Source organism: Rattus rattus, chromosome 1 (assembly GCF_011064425.1).
Source record: "Rattus rattus isolate New Zealand chromosome 1, Rrattus_CSIRO_v1, whole genome shotgun sequence".
NCBI classification, from domain to species: Eukaryota; Metazoa; Chordata; class Mammalia; order Rodentia; family Muridae; genus Rattus; species Rattus rattus.
In genome coordinates this window covers 161,134,634-161,156,573 of record NC_046154.1, presented here as the reverse complement: position 1 = coordinate 161,156,573, position 21,940 = coordinate 161,134,634, and the positions used below count along the sequence as shown (strand labels likewise).

General features: G+C 37.6%; 1 protein-coding gene across 1 annotated transcript; it reads left to right on the top strand.

Annotated features, from left to right (window-relative positions):
• Positions 1–8,442: 8,442 nt before the first annotated feature.
• On the top strand, positions 8,443–9,417 carry LOC116889938 (olfactory receptor 6C76). Its single transcript, XM_032890747.1, has one exon. It carries the CDS (start codon positions 8,482–8,484, stop codon positions 9,415–9,417), a length of 936 nt encoding a protein of 311 aa, XP_032746638.1. The 5' UTR covers positions 8,443–8,481.
• Positions 9,418–21,940: the final 12,523 nt, after the last annotated feature.

The following is a 21,940-nucleotide window of genomic DNA, read 5'->3' as shown; positions in this document are numbered from 1 at the left end:
GCACACTATCCAATTCATTTTATGAAAAAAGAGAATTTCACACAAATTTCCCTTTTAAATATAGATGCAAAAATACTCAATAAAAATCTCACAAACAGAATCTAAAAATACATCAAAATAATCATTCACCATGATCAAGTAGGTGTCATCCCAGGAATGCAGGGATTGTTCAATATATGGAAATGCATCAATGTAATCTGCTGCATAAGCAAATTCAAAGAAATAAACCACATGAGCATTTAATTAGAAGCATTTGTCAAAATTCAACACCCCTTCATGATAAAAGTCTTGGAAAGATCAGAAATTTAAAGCCCATTCAGAAACATAGGGAAAGCAATATACAGCAAACATCAAAACACATGCAGAGAAACTTAAAGAAATTCGACTAAAATCAGGGACTAGACAAGGCTGAATACTCTCTCCTTACTTATTCAATATAGTATTCTAAGTCCTAGCCAGAGTAATCAGAAAACAAAGGCAGATGAAAGGGATACAAATTAGAAAGGAAGATGTCAAAATGTCACCATTTGTAGATGATATGATAGTATACTTAAGTGACACCAAAAGTTCCACCAGAGAATTCCTAAACCTAATAAATATCTTCAGCCAAGTGGCTAGATATAAAATTAACTCAAAATTAACTCTACTCAGAGGATAAACATGTTGAGAAAGAATTAGGGAAACAACACCTTTCACAATAGTCACAAATAATATAAATTACCTTGGTGTGACTCTAGCAAGGAAGTGAAAGATCTATATGACAAGAAATCAAGTCTCTGAAAAAATTAATCAAAGAACTCCAAAGATAGAAATATCTCCCATGGTTATGAATTGGCAGGGAAAATATAGGAAAAACGGCCAACTTTCGAAAAGCAATCTACATATTTAATGCAATCCCCATCAAAATTCCAACTCAATTCTTCATAGAATTAGAAGGAGCATTTGCAGTTTCATTCGAAATAACAAAAAACCCAGGGTAACGAAAACTATTCTCAACAATAAAAGAACTTCTTGTGGAATCACCCTAAATTCAAGTTGTATTACATAGCAATCATGATTAAAAATTGTATGATATTGGTATTGGTACAGAGAGTAATATGCTTCAATGGAATAGAATTGAAGACCCAGAAATGAACTCACACACCTATGGTCATTTGATCTTTGACAAAGGAACTAAAGCGATCCAATGGAAAAAAATGATAGTATTTAAAACAAATTATTCTTTTTCAACTGAAGGTATGGATGTAGAAGAATGAAAGTCTAACCATTCTTATCTCCTTATACAAAGCTCAAGTCAAAGTGGATCAAAACCACTTACACTGAAATGAATACAAGAGAACATGAAAAAGAGCCTTCAACACATGGGCACAGGGGAAATTTTCCTGAACAAAACACAAACAACCTAATTTCCAAGATCAACAATAGACAAATGGAACCTCATAAAATTGCAAAGCTTCCATAAGGAAAAGAACACTATCCATAGGACAAAATGGAAACAAATAGATTTGAAAAAGATCTTTACCAATCCAATAGAGGGTTAATATCCAATATAAACAAAGAACTCAGGAAGTTAGAATCCGGACACTCAAATAACCCTATTAAAAATGGGGTACAGTTCTAAACAAAGATTTCTCAACTGAGTAATATCAAATGGCTGTGAAGCACCTAAAAAATGTTCAACATTGTTAGCCATCTAGGAAATGAAAAGCAAAACAACCGTGAGATTCCCCTTCACACCAGTCATAATGACTAAGATCAAAAACTCAGGTGGCAGCAGATGCTGGCGATGATATAGAGGAAGAGGAACACTCCTTCATTCTTGGTCAGATTGCAACCTGATACAACCACTCTGGAAATTAGTTAGTTTTTCAGAAAATTGGACCTAGTACTACCAAAGGACACAGCTATACCACTCCTAGACATATACCCAAAAGATGCTCCCAGATATAACAAGGATACATGCTCTACTATGTGTTGGGAGCGATGACCTTGAGGCCCTCCATTATTTATGTTATTATTATGGTGAGAATTAAGTATGGCTGGGTTCATGGAAAATCCCCAGCCAGCTGCAGAAGACTAATACAAATCTGGTGGTCAGGATGACTAATGCTGACCTTGCTGAAAAATACATCTAATGTCAAGATACCCAATGTGATGACCCGTAACCTTTCTGAAAAACCAACATCCTGTTGACATCAGCTGACCACACGAATACTGTGTCCGTGGCCTGTGTAAATGTTTCCCACTTCCCCCAATCTCTGTTACCCATGTTATGGTATAAATTCAGCCTTGGGATAAAATAAAATTGTCGCCTTGATCAGACTCTTGTCTTGGCGGGCATCCTTCTTCGTGTCTTTTGTCCCCCTTCTCTTCCAAGTACCCTCAGCCCCCGTCGTTGACAAATGGCGCCTAGCGTGTGGCTGTTTGGAAGTCTCCTGGAGGAGAACGTCATCCCCCGTGAATAGGCAGGCCTGTCTTCCTTGTTTGTCAGAGCCTTTGCTCCCCCTCGGAGACTTTGCTCCCCTGCTTCTGGCAACCATGGACTGCCCGACCTTGGTTCAGAGGCTTAGTGTGTGTTTCTCTCCGGACGACGCAGATCTCAGTGGTGAGTGATGGAACAAGCATTCTACAGTCACCTTTTATGACAGGACTCAGGGAGTCACTCAGGACGCAAAGAATAGGGTTAAGAAAAAGATTTAAAGAAATTCTTATACTTTGTAGGAAATATTTGTCCATAGTTGCCCCAGGAGGGAACAATTGATATAAAAGATAGTGCAAAGTTAGTGATTGTTTAATGGATCGGCTAACCTTGTTGCTGAAGTCTGCCCTCTGTAATGAATAAAAGTTGTGTGCTTTTTGGGTTTGAGGTTGCCTCTCCCTGCATGGATGAGCAACCCCACATACATGGATTAAAAATCTTATACCCTCATGCCATTGCAGCAGTCACTTTGTCAATCTGTGCTCTGTGGGTTGTGCTCCTGAGTTAAGGCCACTATGGGGTCTTACAACATTTTGGTGCATGAGGTGGGAACTATGCTCCCCCAGACTACAATTGGCAAAGAGATCAAAGGTAAGCTCGAGCAAATCTGTGTTTTGTGTTCTGTGTTACTTTCTGTTTTGTCTCTGTGTCATGTTGTCTCGTCTTTGTTTCATGTTGCCTTGTGTTGTCTGTGTCTGCTGTCTGAGAGGTTCAAGTCCCTTCAGAAGGGGATTTGAGTTTCCCCCCTGGAGAGGGGTTAGAGTCCCCTCAGAGGTCCCTATGGGTCCTGTGAGGGGCTTACGGATGTGAAAGATGGACGTACTAGTTGTCACAGGCCACAGGCCCTAAAGGATGCTCTAGGAGAGAAAGGAATCTAGAGGACACTCTAGAATCCCACTGGGAGGTGGGATCAGATGGTCCTCCTCATCCCAGAAGCAGCTAAGATTAAGCTGCATCTTGGGCCAGGTACTGAAGGTATCAGGCATCTGTGGAAATCGCTTATAGGATGCCTTGTCTTGGTCTTTTTGTTTAGTTTGTTTTTTGTGGTATTGTCGAGTGTCTTTTTGACTCTTGTTTCATTTTGGACTTGGACTGATGACTGTGTTTTAAATCATGGACTGATGACTGTATTTGAAATCATGGAACTGTTTGTTTTGTTTGTCAGGTTTACTTGGTCCTCTTGGTGCTTAACTTGGAAATGATTTGCTTGAGAGAAATTGTTTTCTGCCAGGGAGTTTTTTCTTTCTCTTTTGAGCCTCCTCCCTAAGGAGAGATGCCCCTCCCTTTGCTTCCCTTGTCCAGTCTAGCTGCTGAGAACAGTTCAACACACTTGTGTATGAAGGACTCCAGGTTAGCGAGTAACCCTGTCTGAAGTAGGCATAAACAGGAACCTGAAAGCTTTGATTAGATCTTGAAGAAAGGATCTCCCTGTTGCTTAGATTTGTGAGAGAAAGGCCCTGCTTGAATACTCCCTGTGCCTTAGAATATGGTTAAAGACAGCATAAAAAAGTCAAAGAAGGCTTAAAAAAGAGAAAATGAGAAAGAGAAAAAGCTGAGAACTGGTATCAAAATTGGTCTCTGTTGGGCCCCCTAATAGACCTTCTTTTGCTTATACTTTTGGCACTTGTACATTTAATTTTTTAACCAGCTTTATTAAACAACAGGTAGATAATATGGCCAAAAATAAAACCTATGTAGGTATATTATCATAGGCTAACTGTGGAGGATGCCTTTGGTGAGGGCCAAGCTCACCTACACATCTCCTCCCAGCCCAGGCAAAGACAATTTTGTCCTTCAGTCAAATGAGGCCAACATTCTTTTCTGGCTGCTGTCCTGATATCTTTGCTGAAATAAGAACAAATCATCACCCCTGCATACTGAGCTGGACAGTCAATGACTGGTAAGAGAGTGATATATTCACGAAAATAAAGGGCATAAGACAGAAGGGCCGCCATTAGCTGCTGCCTTATCCCATGACGGACCCTGACTACAAGATTCTCTTGGCCATGTGACAAATATCACTCCAACCTAAGACAGACACAGTGCTCAAGGGGCTCATTCCAGGACAGCATGGTCATTTGGTCACCTTTTCATTTGACTATAAGGACGGGGGAGATGTTGGCAGCGATGCCCTTGAAGTCATCCATTATTGATGTTATTATTATGGTGAGAATTAAGTATGACTGGGTTCATGGAAAATGCCAGTCAGCTGCAGAAGACTAATACAAATGTGGTGGTTAGGATGAATAATGCTGACCTTGCTGAGAAATACATCTGATATATATACACAATATGATGACCTGTAACCTTTCTGAAAAACCAACATCCTGTTGACATCAGCTGACCACACAAATACTGTGTCCTTGGCCTATGTAAATGTTTCCCATTCCCCCCTCTCTCTCTGTTACCCATGTTATGGTATAAATTCAACCTTGGGAAAAAATAAAATTGTCACCTTAATCAGATTCTTGTCTTGGCATCCTTCTTTGTGTCTCCTGCCCCCATTCTCTTCCAGGTATCCTCTGCCTTATTATAAATAAGGTTATAGAAACCTTATTTATAATAGTCCAAAGCTGGAAGAACCCATATGTCTTTCAACAGAGGAATGGATATAAAAAATGTGGCACATTTACACGATGGAGTACTACTCAGCTATCAAAAACAATGACTTCATGGAATTCATAGGCAAATGGATGAAATTAGAAAATATCCTGGATAAATTGAGCCAATCACAAAAGCATAAAAGAACACACGTGGTATGCACTCACTGATAAGTGGATATTAGCCCAAAAGCTCAGAATAGCCAAGATACAATTCACAGACCACATGAAGTTCAAAAAGAAGGAAGGCCAAAGTGCAAATGCTTCAGTCCTTCTTAAAATGGGGAACACAATACTCTCAGAAGGAATTACCAAGACAAAGTGTGGAGCAGAGACAGAAAGAAAGTTGATTTAGAGACTGCTGCACCTTGAAATCCATCTCATATTCAGTCACCAAACCCAGACACTTAGAAGGGGAGGGGAAGAGGTTAGGGGGATGTTGGCCTGGAAACCGGGAAAGAGAATAACAATTAAAATGTAAATAAGAAATACCCAAGTTAATAAAGATGGAGAAAAAAAAAGAAAGAAAAAGTGCATGCTCACAGGAGCCTAATACAAGCTATTACCTGAGAGGCTTGGCCAGAGCCTCACAAATACAGAGGCCAAAGTTTGCAGCCAACCATTAGACTGAAAACGGGGTCCCCAATGGAAGAGTTAGAGAAGGGAGAGAAGGAGCTGAAGAGGTTTGCAACCCCATAGGAAGAACAACAATATCAATCAACCAAACACCTCAAAGTTCCTAGGGACAAAACCACCAACCAAGGAGCACATATTGAGTGACTCAGGGCTCCAGCCACATATGTAACATAGAATGGCATTGTTGGACATTAATGGGAGGAGAGGCCCTTGGTCCTGTGAAGGCTCTATTTTCCATTGTAGTAGAATGTTAAGACAAGGACTGGAGAGAGGAAGTAGATAGGTGGGGGAGCACTCCATAGAGGGAAAGGGGAAATGTGATAGGGGCTTCCATAGGGAAAACCAGGAAAAGGGATAGCATTTGACATGTAAGAAAAGAAATTATCCAAGAAAAGAAAAGAAAAAAAACCACAAAGATATCTGATTTTGAGGGAACTTATTAACATGATATATCATATTCTGTTTTAAAATATCAGATAAAAAAAAGACCGAAAATATCTTAAAATACATTATTCACCAGAAATTCTCAATTAAAAATAGAACCACACCTTCAGTTAATACATATGTAAAAAATATCTATGTCAAAATTGTGGGGAAATATATTGAACATGACACAGTAGTGATGCCTATGATTGTAGGTTTTGGATGGAGTAGGTAAGAGGATAAGAATTTTAAGCCAGGGGTTGGGGATTTAGCTCAGTAGTAGAGCACTTGCCTAGGAAGTTCAAGGCCCTGGGTTTGGACCCCAGCTCCAAAAATATATATATATATATATATATATATATATATATATATATATATATATATATATATTAAGCCAAGCCAATCATTGGCTGTATAGCAGGTTCAAGGTCAGCTCCATTTTCCCCTTAGACCTCTACTGTAACTTTACTTCCATGTTTTAACTGATTTTCCTTGTGTTGGGGATAACACATATTCTGTTTCCCTATGATTCAATTTTCCTACACCCTTAAAACGGAGGCACAGGCTGCTTTTGAAATCTTTCAGTAGGCACAGCCTACTACTGTTTTAGAGACTATGGAGTAACTCAAAGTGGTGCATAGTCTATCAACATTCTTCTATGAAAATCAATGTGAGAAGAAAACTATATTTTTTGTTAGATCTCATCCCTTCAAAATTGTCTAGCTAATTACTTACAGATAAGTTGTGCCATCTCTTGGCATGTAGGTCACATAGTCAACCAATTAAATATGATTGCTAGAAACAATATTCTACTTGTATATACTAGTGCCCTATTATCATTTATCCCAGAGGTCATTATGAATTTTCATGTTTTGTAGAACATTTTTGAAGTTGTGTGTTGCAAACAGTATAATTGCTGTCCCCAGGGAATCTTAATACAAACATTCTTTTGGGAAATATTAGAATTGTTTGAATAATTTTATAGGAATGAATCCCTCATCTTGAGATGTCTTGTCAAGATATTGTAAGGAATGTGTCAGATTCCTAGATGGTAGATGCAGAAACATATAAAGAAGATGTTTAACTGCATTATTGGAGATGAAATGTCCGGGGTCCTCTGAAGAAATGCACAGGTTTGTGGTAAGAGAGAAATGAACACACCTTTCACTTTGTGCTACATGGCCATGGCATGAATTTGCTTTAAGAGATCTTAGCCTATTATTGCATTCTTGATACTTTAAATTGGTAAATATTTTCAAGTTTTTCATAAACAATATTGCAGCTTTATTTACCATTATCTTATGCAGTTCTATATGTAGCTTCTGTAGTGAAAGTTATTAACTATTCAATGTGGAGAATGTGACACATTTCCTTACAATCTGAGCATCTGTTGTTTAGACTGATCAAGATTGAGTTACTGATATACCTTTTTAATATCTGTATAAAGGGAAAATGAAAAGATCAGTATATTTCAACTGTCATTATGAACTATGCATACATGATGTAAAATAAATTATGTTCTTGCTCTTTGATGATTAACTTAACTTCAAAACTTTGTTCAGCAATTATATACATATTGGATAAAACTACTGGGAGTTTTATTTCTGAGATCAAGAATGAAGATTAAAAGTTCAAGTTCTCACCCATAAGGAAGGGGGGGGAGGGAAGGGGATGTTTGCCCGGAAACCGGGAAAGGGAATAACACTCGAAATGTACATAAGAAATACTCAAGTTAATAATAAAAAAAAAAAAAGTTCAAGTTCTCTATAAGGCAAAAAGGCAAAATTTATAGCGGAGTCTTTTTAAAAAGAGGAATATTATTTAATTGTTTTAAATAGAAAGATATAATGGCATTTATTATTTTGTTTAAAAAATACTAATAGAAAGTACATTGTTTACTTTTTTACTTTGATGTGTAGACTATTCCTTTATATAATTAAGTTGACCACTGATTTCACAAAGTAAAACAAGCATTTTGTTTTATAGAAAAGATGACATAGGAAAAGTATAATGTCAATAATGAAGTATTAGAAGAATTTATATTCAATTTGTAAATTTAATAGAATATTAAAGAAATAGTTGCAGAACAACAACATACAGTATTCTTCCTTTAAATATGGAAAATGTATCTTCAGAGATATTATCAAATACAGACAATATAAGATGCAGAAAGAGGGGGGACAGAGAGATAAAGTGGCAGAGACACACAGACACACACACACAGAGAGAGAGAGAGAGAGAGAGAGAGAGAGAGATGCTTCACTTGTTGTGACTCATGTTTGTGTTTCCATGTTTTCTGTATTGAATTTATCAATTAGATTTGCTGTAGCCAAACCATCAGAGATGAGGAACAGAACTTCAGTGACATACTTCATCCTTCTGGGTCTGACAGACGATCCTGAGCTTCAGGTTGTGATTTTCTTTTTTCTGTTTCTCACATATGTGCTGAGCGTTACTGGAAATTTAACCATCATTACACTCACTCTGCTGGATTCCCACCTGAAGACTCCCATGTATTTCTTCCTCAGGAATTTCTCCTTCTTAGAAATTTCATTTACTTCTGTCTGTAACCCTAGGTTTTTGGTCAGCATCCTAACTAAAGACAAATCAATCTCCTATAATGCATGTGCTGCCCAACTATTTTTCTTTATCTTCCTTGGCTCAACAGAGTTTTTCCTTCTGGCATCCATGTCCTATGATCGCTATGTGGCAATTTGCAAGCCCCTGCACTACACAACCATCATCAGTAACAAGATCTGCCACCAGCTCATCATCAGCTCTTGGCTGGCTGGTTTCTTGGTAATTTTTCCTCCACTGGCCATGGGCTTAGAGTTAGATTTCTGTGACTCCAACATTATTGACCACTTCACATGTGACTCTGCCCCTTTGCTGCAAATATCCTGCACAGACACAAGCACTTTGGAGCTCATGAGCTTTATATTAGCTTTGGTCACACTTATGACCACACTGATGCTGATAATTCTCTCTTACACCTGTATTCTCAGAACTATTCTGAAATTTCCCTCAGCCAAACAAAGGGAAAAGGCCTTTGCAACCTGCTCCTCACACATGATTGTTGTCTCCATATCCTATGGAAGCTGCATCTTCATGTATGTGAAAACATCTGCCAAGGCTGGAGTTGCTTTGACAAAGGGAGTGGCTATGCTCAACACCTCTGTTGCCCCCATGCTCAATCCTTTTATCTACACTTTAAGGAACCAACAGGTGAAACAAGCATTTAAGGATCTCGTGAGAAGAAAGCTTGCCTCAAAATGCTGATCTGATTTAGCCTACAAATGAAACAAGGAAATACATTTATTATATGGCACTCTGATTTTAGGCTGGCAATGTTTGTGTATTTAAAGCACTTTAGAGAAACAAAATTATCTGAACCAGTTTTTTACAAATAGAAAACTAATACCTAGCTTTTTTACTATATGTTTCACCATCTGTACAATAAAGTACAAAAGTTTTATTTTAGTCAATCAATCTTATTTACTAAGATTTATTCCTCCTTGGGTGTACCCAGTACAATCCCTTATATTTGAACTACATTTTCAGAGAATTCTAAATTTATAAAAAAATAAGACCTTGAATCAGTTACCTGGCTTGTCAGCATTTCTCAGTTGTCCCTGCTTGCCCTGTACCAATTACCCTGTGTGAGTTTGCACAGGGAACGATAACTGGAGTTATGTCCTCATCTAGCTATGTACTTTTCTCTGTTTAATGATTTCCAGAGAAAAAGGAAGACTCCACATATTGGTCATATTAAGTCAATTTTAAGATTTTCCTAAAAAACAATCAAGACTTTCTAAGGAAAAGACTTTAAAAAGTCATTTTGCAGAAATCCCCACCCCCAAAATACAACATGTGAACACCAAAATCCAAAAATTAGAGAATGAAGATCAGGGATTGGAGCGGTCTGCTCAGGTTTGCTGAAACTGTGTCAAGTAGCTGTGCTGGCTTCATGACTCTTGCTGCTTCCAATGGACATAGCTGTGCCAATTAAGGTGTACAATATGGGAAATACCAATACATATGAACAGTACATTAAAATATGGTGTTCTCAATAAAGAAATACAAAACACATTATTAAAATGAAAAGGGAGATACAAACTTTTTTACTGAACAAAAAACAACATAAAACTTATTAAAACCCACTTAAAGTTTCAAAATAGATTCTGTTTATGTTGATGATAGCAAATTAACAGAAAAAATGTTTACTTTGCCAGTTATTGTCTTTAGAATATTTTCATATTTATTGTGATTTTATTTTTATAGTAGTTTAAACAACAAAAATATAATACAGTATTAAGAATAACTCTTTAGTTGTTATTTCCTCGGGAAAGAAAGAGAAGTGAAAGGGATGTGATTCTGCTTAAGTTAAATTATATTGGAAAAAGAATGATTTTATGCTTGTCAAAATGTTCTAATTACAGTTATTACTGAAATAAATGGGCAATAACATATATTTATTTAAAAAATCTTAAATTTTGGGAGAACCCAAAGTCTCTGAAAAAAACCTCTCTAGAAATCTCCCTTACCAAAGGGAGTGATTTAGTAATTTTAATATCTGTACTGTGTCCCTCCTAAATCTATTGTCTTCATTTCAGGTGTCCTAGTCTACTTTTTAAAGGTTTGTATATGGTAGTGGGGCTGGCGGAGTGGACCATGTCACCAAACAGAACTGATAAGGTAGTAGTGGCAAGTTCATAGTGGTAAATCTCATAATTGAGAACAACAGGAATTCAAACTAGCTTTGAACCAGGACCCTCTTCTGGAACATGTAACCACAACACTCCACTAAGAACATGACAACCAGTCATGTTACACAGAACTTAAAGTTCTCCATGTTAATGAGTATCTAAATAGGCCACATGGGCTTAGTCAATGTGAATCCCTTCATAGGCATCCCTTCATGAAAAAGGTATTTAATCTCTTATTCAGCCTGAGTAAGATGTATACATTCCCATCCACCACGAATAGAGCAGTTTGGACAAGCAAGGACTGTGTCCACCAAGGATTGCCACAGGAGAAAGGGGATGGCATTTATAATTTAGAGCCACACCTCAGCCTCCCATAGAAGCCTCTATAAATTCCTGTCACTCCAGCTGGATTCCCCCTATCCCAGGCTCATAGTGTCCAGGACTCCTGTTCCAAACTCCTCAGATCCCCCAGCAGTGACTAGGCATACAGGAGGATGGGAAACACTGTTCTCAACTCTTCACAGCTTCCAGCCGTATCTAGGTGTACAGGGGTTTGAGAAACACAGCTTCTTTCCCAGCCCCTGCTGTTTCTTACCTGGAGAAACACCTACCTGGGACACCTATATTATATTGCCCTTGCATTTTACCTATGCTGAGGGGCATATAGGCAACATGCTGACACCCCAGAGGAGAGGTGTGAATACAGGTGCTCAGTAGTACATGAAATATTAGAGTTTAACAGTGGTGGACCACACCTTTACTGCCAGAAGTTGGGAGGCAGAGGCAAGTGAATCAGCCTGATCTATAAAGTGAGTTCCAGGACAGCAGGGCTACAAAAGAGAAACCCTGTCCTCAGTAGCCATGAAAGACAGAGAGAGAGAGAGAGAGAGAGAGAGAGAGAGAGAGAGAGAGAGAGAGAGAGAGAGTTTGTAAATAAACATTGACAAACAAAAGAAAAATACATTCTGACCAATTGAAAACATAGGAAAGGCACAGAAGTTCTAAGAAATCTTGCCTAGCTTAGTAGGTGAGAGGGGATGCTTCTGTGCCCAGGACTTGTTATGTTAGTCATTGTTCTTGCAGCTTCTCTTGCTTTTTGTTTTCCATTGTTTTAATTTTACCTTAAGGTTATTATATGATTATGCTCCTAGAATAATGACTCTGAGACCAATCATTTATTCATAAATGACTGAGCCATAAGCTTTGGTTTGTTACCTCCATGTATCTAATTTCCTCAGAGTCTGGGCAAATCTCCCATGCCTGACTCTGTCTCAGAATCAATTACCACTCCCCTCTCTCTTGTTCTCTGTCTCTGTCTCTCTGTCTCTGTCTCTCTGTCTCTGTCCCTCTGTCTCTCTCTGTCTCTGTCTCTCTGTCTCTGTCTCTCTGTCTCTCTCTCTCTCTTTCTCTCTCTCTCTCACTCTCACTCTTGCTCTTTCTCATTCTGGCTATCTGCTCAGTCTCCTACGTTCTATTCCTGCTTCCCTCCATTGGCATTAGGTTTTTTATTGACAGGCGATGCCTCCACACAATGCATAAAAAATTCTCTCTACAGGTACCATCTTTGTTAATCTCACAGCAAAGTACCTTATCCTTTGGCTCCTACTGTCTTTCTATCCACTCTTTTACAAAGGACTCTGAGCCTTAGGTGTGGAAGAGTATTGACCATGTCTTCACTGGGGGCTCCGTCCTGGTTTTTGTACAATAATTTTATATCTTCTATAAGGACTGCAGTGTTTTCACTTTTAAAGTTCTCTACCTTTATCATCTGCATTGAAACATAATTGATATATTAAAAACTGCACATAGTTAAAACATAAAGCCATATTATCTTTTGCATATACCATACATTCAACCATTAGCATAGTTAAGATAATGAACAACTACCATTAAAAAGTTTCTTCTCTCCATTTAGTTTTTTATGTGTTTTTTAAAATGTTTAGTTAGTAAACTGCAATAAATCCACTCTCCTCACACAAGTAAATGCACAACATAGTGGTGTCAACTATAAGCAAAGGTTTATACAGTATCTCCCTATAAGTTATGCACCTGTCATAAAAGAAAATATAAATTTTCAAAATCAGCTCCACATTCCAAGTCTTCATCCATACCCAATGACATCATTCTACTCTCCAAGTTTGAATATTTTCATTATTGTATGGTGGTGGAAATGCAGAGTATCATTGAGTTTGTATAGTGTCTTCCAAGTTCATCTATGGCATGTTGTATGGGAATATTTCCTTATTGTTTTATGCTGGATAAGATCCAAGCCTATATATGTGACACATTTTTATCCACTAACTTCTCAGTGAACATTAAATTTGTTTGACCATTTTGATTCTTGTGAAAGATGATGTAATGTGCATACAGGTATGTCTTGACTCTTGTGAATTTTGAATACATAACATTATTGTATGGTGATGTGATTAGTGCATCATTGATACCTCTATCTTTTAAATGATTTTCAGAGTTATTTACTAATTCACATGTATTTTTGAAAGAGTATGTGTCATACTCCACAGGACACTGGTACTGGGTCTGCAAACAGCTAGAGTCAATTCTGTCTTTCCATACTGTAGGATCCGGTTGTCATGCTTGGTGTCAAATACCCTTACCTGCTTGATCGACCCTGACAACCTTAGTTAGCTCTGATTTTGTTTTCTGAGGAACAGTCAGAATATTTTTTGTAAGATGTGTATCATTTTAAAATTCCCAATGGCGCATACACAATTTTCAGTTTCTCCTCTGATACTCAACACCTTTCTATGTGGCAAATAAGACAGTCTCACAGCTTTTTGCTTTTTCTTGATAAAAACATTTTCAGGCTATGTGCTCCAGGCATATGGTATCTGACTCAGACTCCTGAATGCTAGGATTGCAGATGTACCCCACTGCCCTTGATTCCACATTACCTGGAAAATATGCATTCAGCTCCTTTTTCAGGTTTTAAAAATGCTTCCTTTTTTATTTTTCAAGTTAGTATACAAGCCATCACAGTGAAACTTAAATATACAGAATTAAAAATGAAAATAAATCCTAAAAAATGACTTATTTAGAAATTAATTCATTTATGAGTTTTTAATTTTGTTAAGCACCAGAATGTTTTAACCACTGTGTCTTTCTAGTATAGTTTAAAATCAGGATGCTTGGTGTCTTCGGATTTGTACTCTTTGGGCCATACATGATAACTGAAGTTCCTATTTCAGTGAAAACTTCTGTAAGAATTTTCATAGGATTTTGAACTGAATGCAATCATTACTAAATTATTTTATATCTTCTAGTCATTAATAAGAATAATATTTACTTGTACCTTTTTATTCTTCAGTGTATACAGTTTTCAATAGATGAAAACATCTCAGTTACATTTATTTTAAAGCATTTTATCTTCTTTTCATGCTACTAGGAACATGATTTTTAGTTTTGTGTTTATGGTTGTGTTTATGTTTATTTGATTGTCTAGCCAATGGGAACAATGATAGGTTTGGTTTTAATTACTTAATTTATTTACTCTACTTCCTGACCTCAGTTTCCCCTCCCTCCTCAAATCCAAGGCCTTCCTCACCCTCTTGCATTCCCCCTAATCCACTCCTCTTCCCTTTCTCTTCAGAAAAGGAGAACCCCACCTATAAATATCAACCCTCCTTGGCCTGTCAAGCACTAGGAGCATTATGACTAGGAGCATCTTCTCTTATTGAAGCTAAAAGAGGCAGTCAAGTAAGGAAAATTGCCTCAAAGGCAAGCAACAGAGTCAGAGACAACACCTCTTCCTGCTGTTAGGAGTCTCATGTGAAGGCGAAACTGAACAACTGTTACTTATAGTCAAAGGACATAGATTAGTCCCATGCTTGCTCCCTGGTTATTGGTTCAGTCTCTTTGGGCCTCTATGCAGCTGAATCTTTTGGCTTTCTGTGGTATCCTTTACCCTTCTGGTTCTTATAATTCTTCCTTCTCTTCTTCCACGGACCACTTAAGCTCTGCCTAATATTTATCTGTGGGTCTCTACCATTTGTTTTCATCTGTCACTGGGCAACACCTCTCTGATAATGGTTATGCGAGGCTCCGGCCTGCAAGTGTAGCAGAATATCATTGAAGTGTCAGACATAGGCTCCCTCTCATGGCATGAGTCTCAAGCTAGACCAGTCATTTGTTGTCATTTCCTCAATTTCTGTTCCAACTTTACTCATGTGCATCTAGGCAGAACAAATTGTAGGGTGAAGGGTTTGTGGCTGGGTGGGTGTCCAAATGCCTCCACTGGAAATCTTTAATTATTATAGGAAATGGCCCAAAATGTAACTTAAAAGGAGCACCAATGAATTATAGTTGAATCTCACTGAGTAAGAGAGATAGAATACACTTTTGGAGGGTGGTGGAAGGAGACTGGATGGGGGAAGAGTAGGAAAAGGAATAGGAGGAATTTGATGGGTGGGAAGGAAAGTAGTGAGTACTGAGAGATTCAACTGTAATAAGGGTGTCTCTGGAATGATATAAGAACTTAGGGCAATGGAAACTACTAAAAATTTGTGAGGATGACCTGAGCTAAGACTCCTAGCAATTGGACATACAGAGCTTGAGCCATCCATTTCTCTCCTTGCCCCCTCCCCCTGCTTCGATAAGGGTGCTCCCCCACCCACACACCCATCTACTCCCTCCCGCCTCCCTGCCCTGGCATTCCCCTGTATTGGGGCATCAAGCCTTCACAAGACCAAGGGCTTCTCCTCCCAGAAATGCCCCAATAAGGCTATCCTCTGCTACATATGCAGCTGGAGCCATGGGTCACTCCATGTATACTATTTGGCTGGTGGTTTAGTCCCTGGAAGCTCTGGAGGGTCTGGTAAGTTGATGTTGTTGTTCTTCCTATGGGGTTGCAAACCTTCACTGGAGACCCTGTTCTCAGTCTAATGGTTGGCTGCAAACATCAGCCTCTGTATTTGTCAGGCTTGGCAGAGCCTCTCAATAGACAACTACATCAGGCTCCGGTCAGCATGCACTTCTTGGTATCAGCAATAGTGTCAGGGTTTGGTGACTGTATTTGTGATGGATCCCCAGGTGGGGCCATCTCTGGATGGCCTTTCCATCAGTTTCTGTAGCACACTCTGTCTCTGTACTTCCTCTAGTGAGTATTGTGTTCCCCATTCTAAGATGGATTGAAGCATCCAAACTTTGTTCTTCTTTCTTTTGAGCTTCATGTTGTCTGTGAATTGTATCTTTTCCATTCTGAGCTCTTGAGCTAATATCCACTTATCAGTGAGTGCATATCATGTGTATTCTTTCATAATTTTGTGATTGGGTTACCTCAAACTGGTTATTTTTTAGTTCCATGCATTTGCCTAAGAATTTCAGGAAGTCATTGTTTCTAAAGCTGTGTAGTACTCCATTGTATAACTGTACCACATTTTCTGTATCCATTCCTCTGTTGAAGGACATCTCAGTTCTTTCCAACTTCTGGCTATTATAAATAAGTCTACTATGAACACAGTGGAGCATGTGTCTTTGTTGTATGTTGGAGCATCTTTTGGGTATATGCCCAGGAGTAGTATAGCTGAATCCTCAGGCAATACTAGTCCAATTTTCTGGGGAACCTCCAAACTGATTTCTAGAGTGGTTGTATTAGGTTTCAATCCCACGAAAAATGGAAGAGTGTTCCTCATTCTCCATATCATTGTCAGCACCTGCTGTCACCTGAGTTTTTGGTCTTAGCCATTCTGACTGATATGAAGTGGAATCTCAGGGTCGTTTTGCTTTGCATTTCCCAGATGACTAAGGATGTTTAATATTTCTTTAGGTGCTTCACAGCCATTCAATATTCTTTAGTCAACAATTCATTTTTGAGCTCTGTCCCCCATTTTTTTAATTGGATGTTTCTTTATTTACATTTCAAATATTATTCCCTTTCCTAGTTTCCTGTGCATAAGCCTCCTATTCCCTCCCCTTCCCCATACGGGTGTTCCCCCATCCACTCCCTTACCACCCCGCCCGACATTCCCCTACACTGGGGATACAACATCGGCAGAACAAAGGGCTTCCCCTTCCACTAGTGCCCAACAAAGCTATTCTCTGCTACATATGCAGTTGTAGCCCTGGGTCAGTCCATGTATCATCTTTGTGTCCCCCATTTTTAATAGGGTTATTTGAGTCTCCGGAGTATAACCTCCTGAGTTCTTTGTATATATTGGATGTATGGAATCCCCATCAAAATTCCTACTCATTTCATCATACCATTAGAAAGAGCAATTCTCAAATTTATTTGGAATAACAATAATCCCGGGATAGCAAAATATATCCTCGACTGGGAAAATTACCATCCGTTACCTCAAGCTATATTACAGAGCAATAGTGATAAAAAAAAACTGTACTGTATTGGTACTGAGACAGGCAGGTAGATCATTGGAATACAATTGAAGATCCAGAAATGAACCCACACACCTATGGTCACTTTTGACAAAGGAGCTTAAACCATCTAGTGAAAAAGAGACAGCATTTTCAACAAAGAGTGCTGGTTCAACTGGCAGTCAGCATGTAGAAGAATGCAAATCGATCCATTTATTTTCTGGTTTCTTTTTCTTTTTAAGCTTAAACCTTCATTTTTTTTCTTTTATTGGATATTTTTTATTTACATTTCAAAACTATTTCTTTTCCTGGTTTCCAGGACATAAGCTCCCTCTCCCATTCCCCTCCCCTTGTTCTTCCATCCACTTCCTTCCCCTCCCCTCGAAATTCCCCTACACTAGGTGGTTTCAGCCTTGGCATGACCAAGGGCTTCTCTTTCCATTGGTGCCTAACAAGGCCATCCTTTGCTACATATGCAGCTGGAGCCCTGGATCAGTCCATGTGTTTGGGTAGTGGTTCAGTCCCTGGGAGCTCTTGTTGGTTGGCATTGTTGTTCTTATGAATTTGCAAGCCCCTTCAGCTCTTTCAATCCCTTCTCTAATTCCTCCAATGGGAATCCCGTTCTCAATTCAATGGTTTGCTGCTAGGATTCGCCTCTGTATTTGACATGCTCTGGCTGTGCCTCTCAGAAAATATCTATATCTGGCTCCTGTCAGTATGCAATCTTGTCTAGTTTTGGTAGATAGATAGATAGATAGATAGATAGATAGATAGATAGATAGATAGATAGATGGATTGATCCATTCTTATCTCCTTGTACAAAGTTCAAGTCCAAATGGATCAAGGACTTCCACATAAAGCCAGATATACTAAAAGTAATAGAAGAGAAAGTGAGGACGTGCCAGAAATATGTGGGCACATGGGAAATTTTCCTGAAAAGACCAACAATGGCTTATTCTCTAAAACCAACAATAGACAAAGGGGACCTCATAAAATTGCAAAGCTTCTGTAAGGTAAAGGACACTGTCTATAGGATAAAACAGCAACCATCCTATTGGGAAAAGATCTTTATCAACCCTCCACTCTTTCCTCAGTTGTGCTTTTAAGTAGCTTCTCTTTCCTGTCTGTTCTCATGAGAGTTGGACATTTCTTGTCTCTGACTCATTCTGTCAAATCTTTGACATGTTTGTCCCTCAATTAGACATCACTTTCAAACATGGCTGTTTTGTTCTACTAAGTTTATCTATATTGGTTTAGATTAAATTTGTGTTCTAATGGCATGTCTGTATTCTGGCCACGGAGGCTAATGGTATGAAATTCAAGCCAGATCACACAGATCTTTGAATGGGATCCCTTGCCAGAGTAGCCATGCTGCTGGATTAAAATTCCTGTACACATACCTAAAAGAATAAAATATTATGAAGATAAAATCACTTCCATTGCAAAAAAATATCAAATACATATAATTATTTAGAATTTTATTTATTATTGTTAGTACAGAATGTTGGTTGCAAAAGTGCAGAAGGCAGGGGAAGGCTGCAGATGGATTTGTGGAGTCCATTCTTTCCTTCCAGCTTTAAATGTGATTCTGATACCAAACGCAGGTAATCATGTTTCAAAACAAAGCATTTTTGCCTAGTGAGCCATCTAACTAGCCCAAATTCTATCGAAGTTGTGTTGGTAAAGATTAGCCTTTTGCTTGTCTCAAGAGCCATGTTTAATAATATTTCATCCCTAGCCATCATACTCTAACAATAACAAATATATAAAACATAATGAAATAAGTCACATAAAATATTTAAGTAGCTATGGTTTTCACTTGTTTGAAGACACATTTTCAGCACAACTGCAACAAGAAGCTGAATGGCTTCATATAAAAAATGAATGCTATTGTTTTTCTTAGTCTTGTTCAGATTGCTATATTCAAATCATTCATTAATAGATGAATTCATTGCAGTCTTTTCTAAACAATATATCAAAATATCTCCCACAGTGTGTAGCATCACCTTATGGGGAAAAGACAATTTTTTAAATATCCAAGTATATCTCAAAATCTGTCTCTGTGATAGGAAGCATCTTAAATAAAAATAATAAATTAACTGACCTCAACCCTACACACATACACACACACACCAGTGTTCACTGTGGTAGTTACAAAGGTAAATCAAACCATAGGGAAAGCAAAGGTTTGATCCCTCATCTGGAGATTAAGCAAAGAAACATCTTTAAGCTCTGACATGACTTTAATAAGGGTAATAGGGATCCTGTGATCACATTTCCATACATCACAGGGAAAACTTAATACAAAGATCTACCCAGGGCTTCACTTTTCTATACAGAAACTCGGCACTGCAAAAGTCACTTTTCTTTTGCCTTTTGTAATTATTAGACTTCTTACTTCTTCCCCTATTCTTTTAGTTGTCTATTCTTTCTTTTATTCCTTATTTATGTTCATGATTAGTTCACTTTACATTAGATTGAGGACAGATGATTACCCATTCCTTCAGAACCAAATATTTGGAAGAGTCTACATGGTTTACCAAATGTTTTTATTAAACCATGGCAAATGTTAACCATGTTTTAAAGGTTGTAGTATCTGTCTAAGCTCTCAGTGTAAGCATATAGCATGTTTTAAAAATAAAAGGTTATTTGTTTTACAGATTGAATTAATCATTTATGATGTTGATAAGGTCCAGTGAATTGTTTGCTCTATTATTATGTGATACCTTCTTTTCTGATAAAGTAGTCTTGCCTCTATTTTAAAGTGCATATATATATATGAACACACACTGACACATACAGAAAAGCACACACATACATGTAGAAGACACATATAGACACACACATAGACATGTACATATAGATACTGATACACAGACCCACACAGATACATACAGAAAGCCACACACATGAGAGACACAGTCACAAATAGCCACACAGACACTCACATACATAGACATATATGCAAGTATCAGCACACAGACAAAACACATATAGACAGGCATATACACAAACTACACGCACAGAGGCATACACAAGAATACACAGACAAACATACACATATAATGCACAACAACAGACCCAGAGATATATACATGCACAAACACACACAAACCCAAACACACACAATGCACTTGACACATACATGAGCAATACTACAAACACATGCACAAACCTACACAAATATGTACATATACTATTATTGTTTCTGTATTTCTTCCTAGTTTATAGATTGAATATTTCTCATCTAAAACCAAAGTATTGCAATTTTCTGTATTTATTCAATTTATCCACTGTTAATAACTCATAATACCATGTTATAGTATGTAGCAATGACTTTCAGATAAATAAGTAACAAACTTTTATCATGTGTCAATACATAAACATCTGACATTCTAATCTTCATCAGGAAGACACAGATAAAATTTAGAAACAGGGGAATTTAGTCACATCATAACAAAGCAATAAATATTCTTCAAACAAATCTCTTCTCCTATGTAATATGGCTTAAAATACAAGTGAATTCATCACTTTGATACATATGCAAATATATCTGTCTACCAAAATCAAGGCACTAGCCTGAGACTTTCTACTCTCCTGCTTACTAAGTCTCCCTCAAGTATATCACTTGATCACAATCATTTGAATCATTTTCTCAAATAACAAACTTGAAACTTATCTTTCTAATATCACTGTTTTGCATGGATTATTTATTCAAATCTTTAACTCTCATTATACTTCTCAAAATAATATTTTTGTATTTTTTATACTGTCCAAATCTTCTGATTTGGGTTCTTAAGATTTTATTATATTATTGAATCATAAATGTTCTTGTTACAGCTATTAAACATTGGTTTAACCCAACTTAGCATTAGCCTAGGCAGCCAGGGCAATCTGTAGTCTCTCCTCTTGTCTTGGACATCACAGCTATTTTCATATCAGTATGGAAAACTGTTTCTAGAGCTATCCCATATAACACTGAGAAAAGGTAAGGCAAGAACCTTTACTAGTCTGAAACATTATCCGCTATGCCACAAACCTGCATATGCCCTGAAACTGTAGGCCTTTGTGGTTGTGAGATTCATGAGATTCACTTGCAATCCAGGTTAGCAGTTGGCGATCAAAGAACTGCAATCAGCATTAGTATCAAACCTAAAAACTCCAATATACAGTCAACTTTCTATGTACTAAATAATATTTTATAATCTATATAATTTAAACTTTATCAATGCAAGGAGAAACTATTACATAAATGAACTATGTGTTTTGATTAACAGAAATTGTGCTTTCTTAACTTGTTCAAAATATCACTTTATGAATTAATCCATGAAAGTATTTTTAAGAAATAAACCTGTATAATTACAAAATTATAATTATCAAAGGCCTTTAAAGAATATAACTGTATGTTTCTTTAAGTAACAGTTCTTTAATTATTTGTGCCTATTATATTTGTGTCTATATGTTTGTATATCAAGGCTACTTTAGATTATGTATTTCAACAATAGAAAGACATTTTGATCTTGTGTAAAAGAAAATTAAAATAAAAATGCACATGATGGATTAGTTTATATTTCTAGGCTGTTTTTTGGAGCTGAGGACCAAACCCAGGGCCTTGCATTGGATAGGCAAGCGCTCTACCACTGAGCTAAATCCCCAACCCCGACAGATTAGTTTCTAATACTGGGCAAGTTGAAATTACACAAATAATTAATTGTAGATATTCATTATTAAAATTTCTTTTCTGCTTTAGGCAAATCATGTAAGTTTTA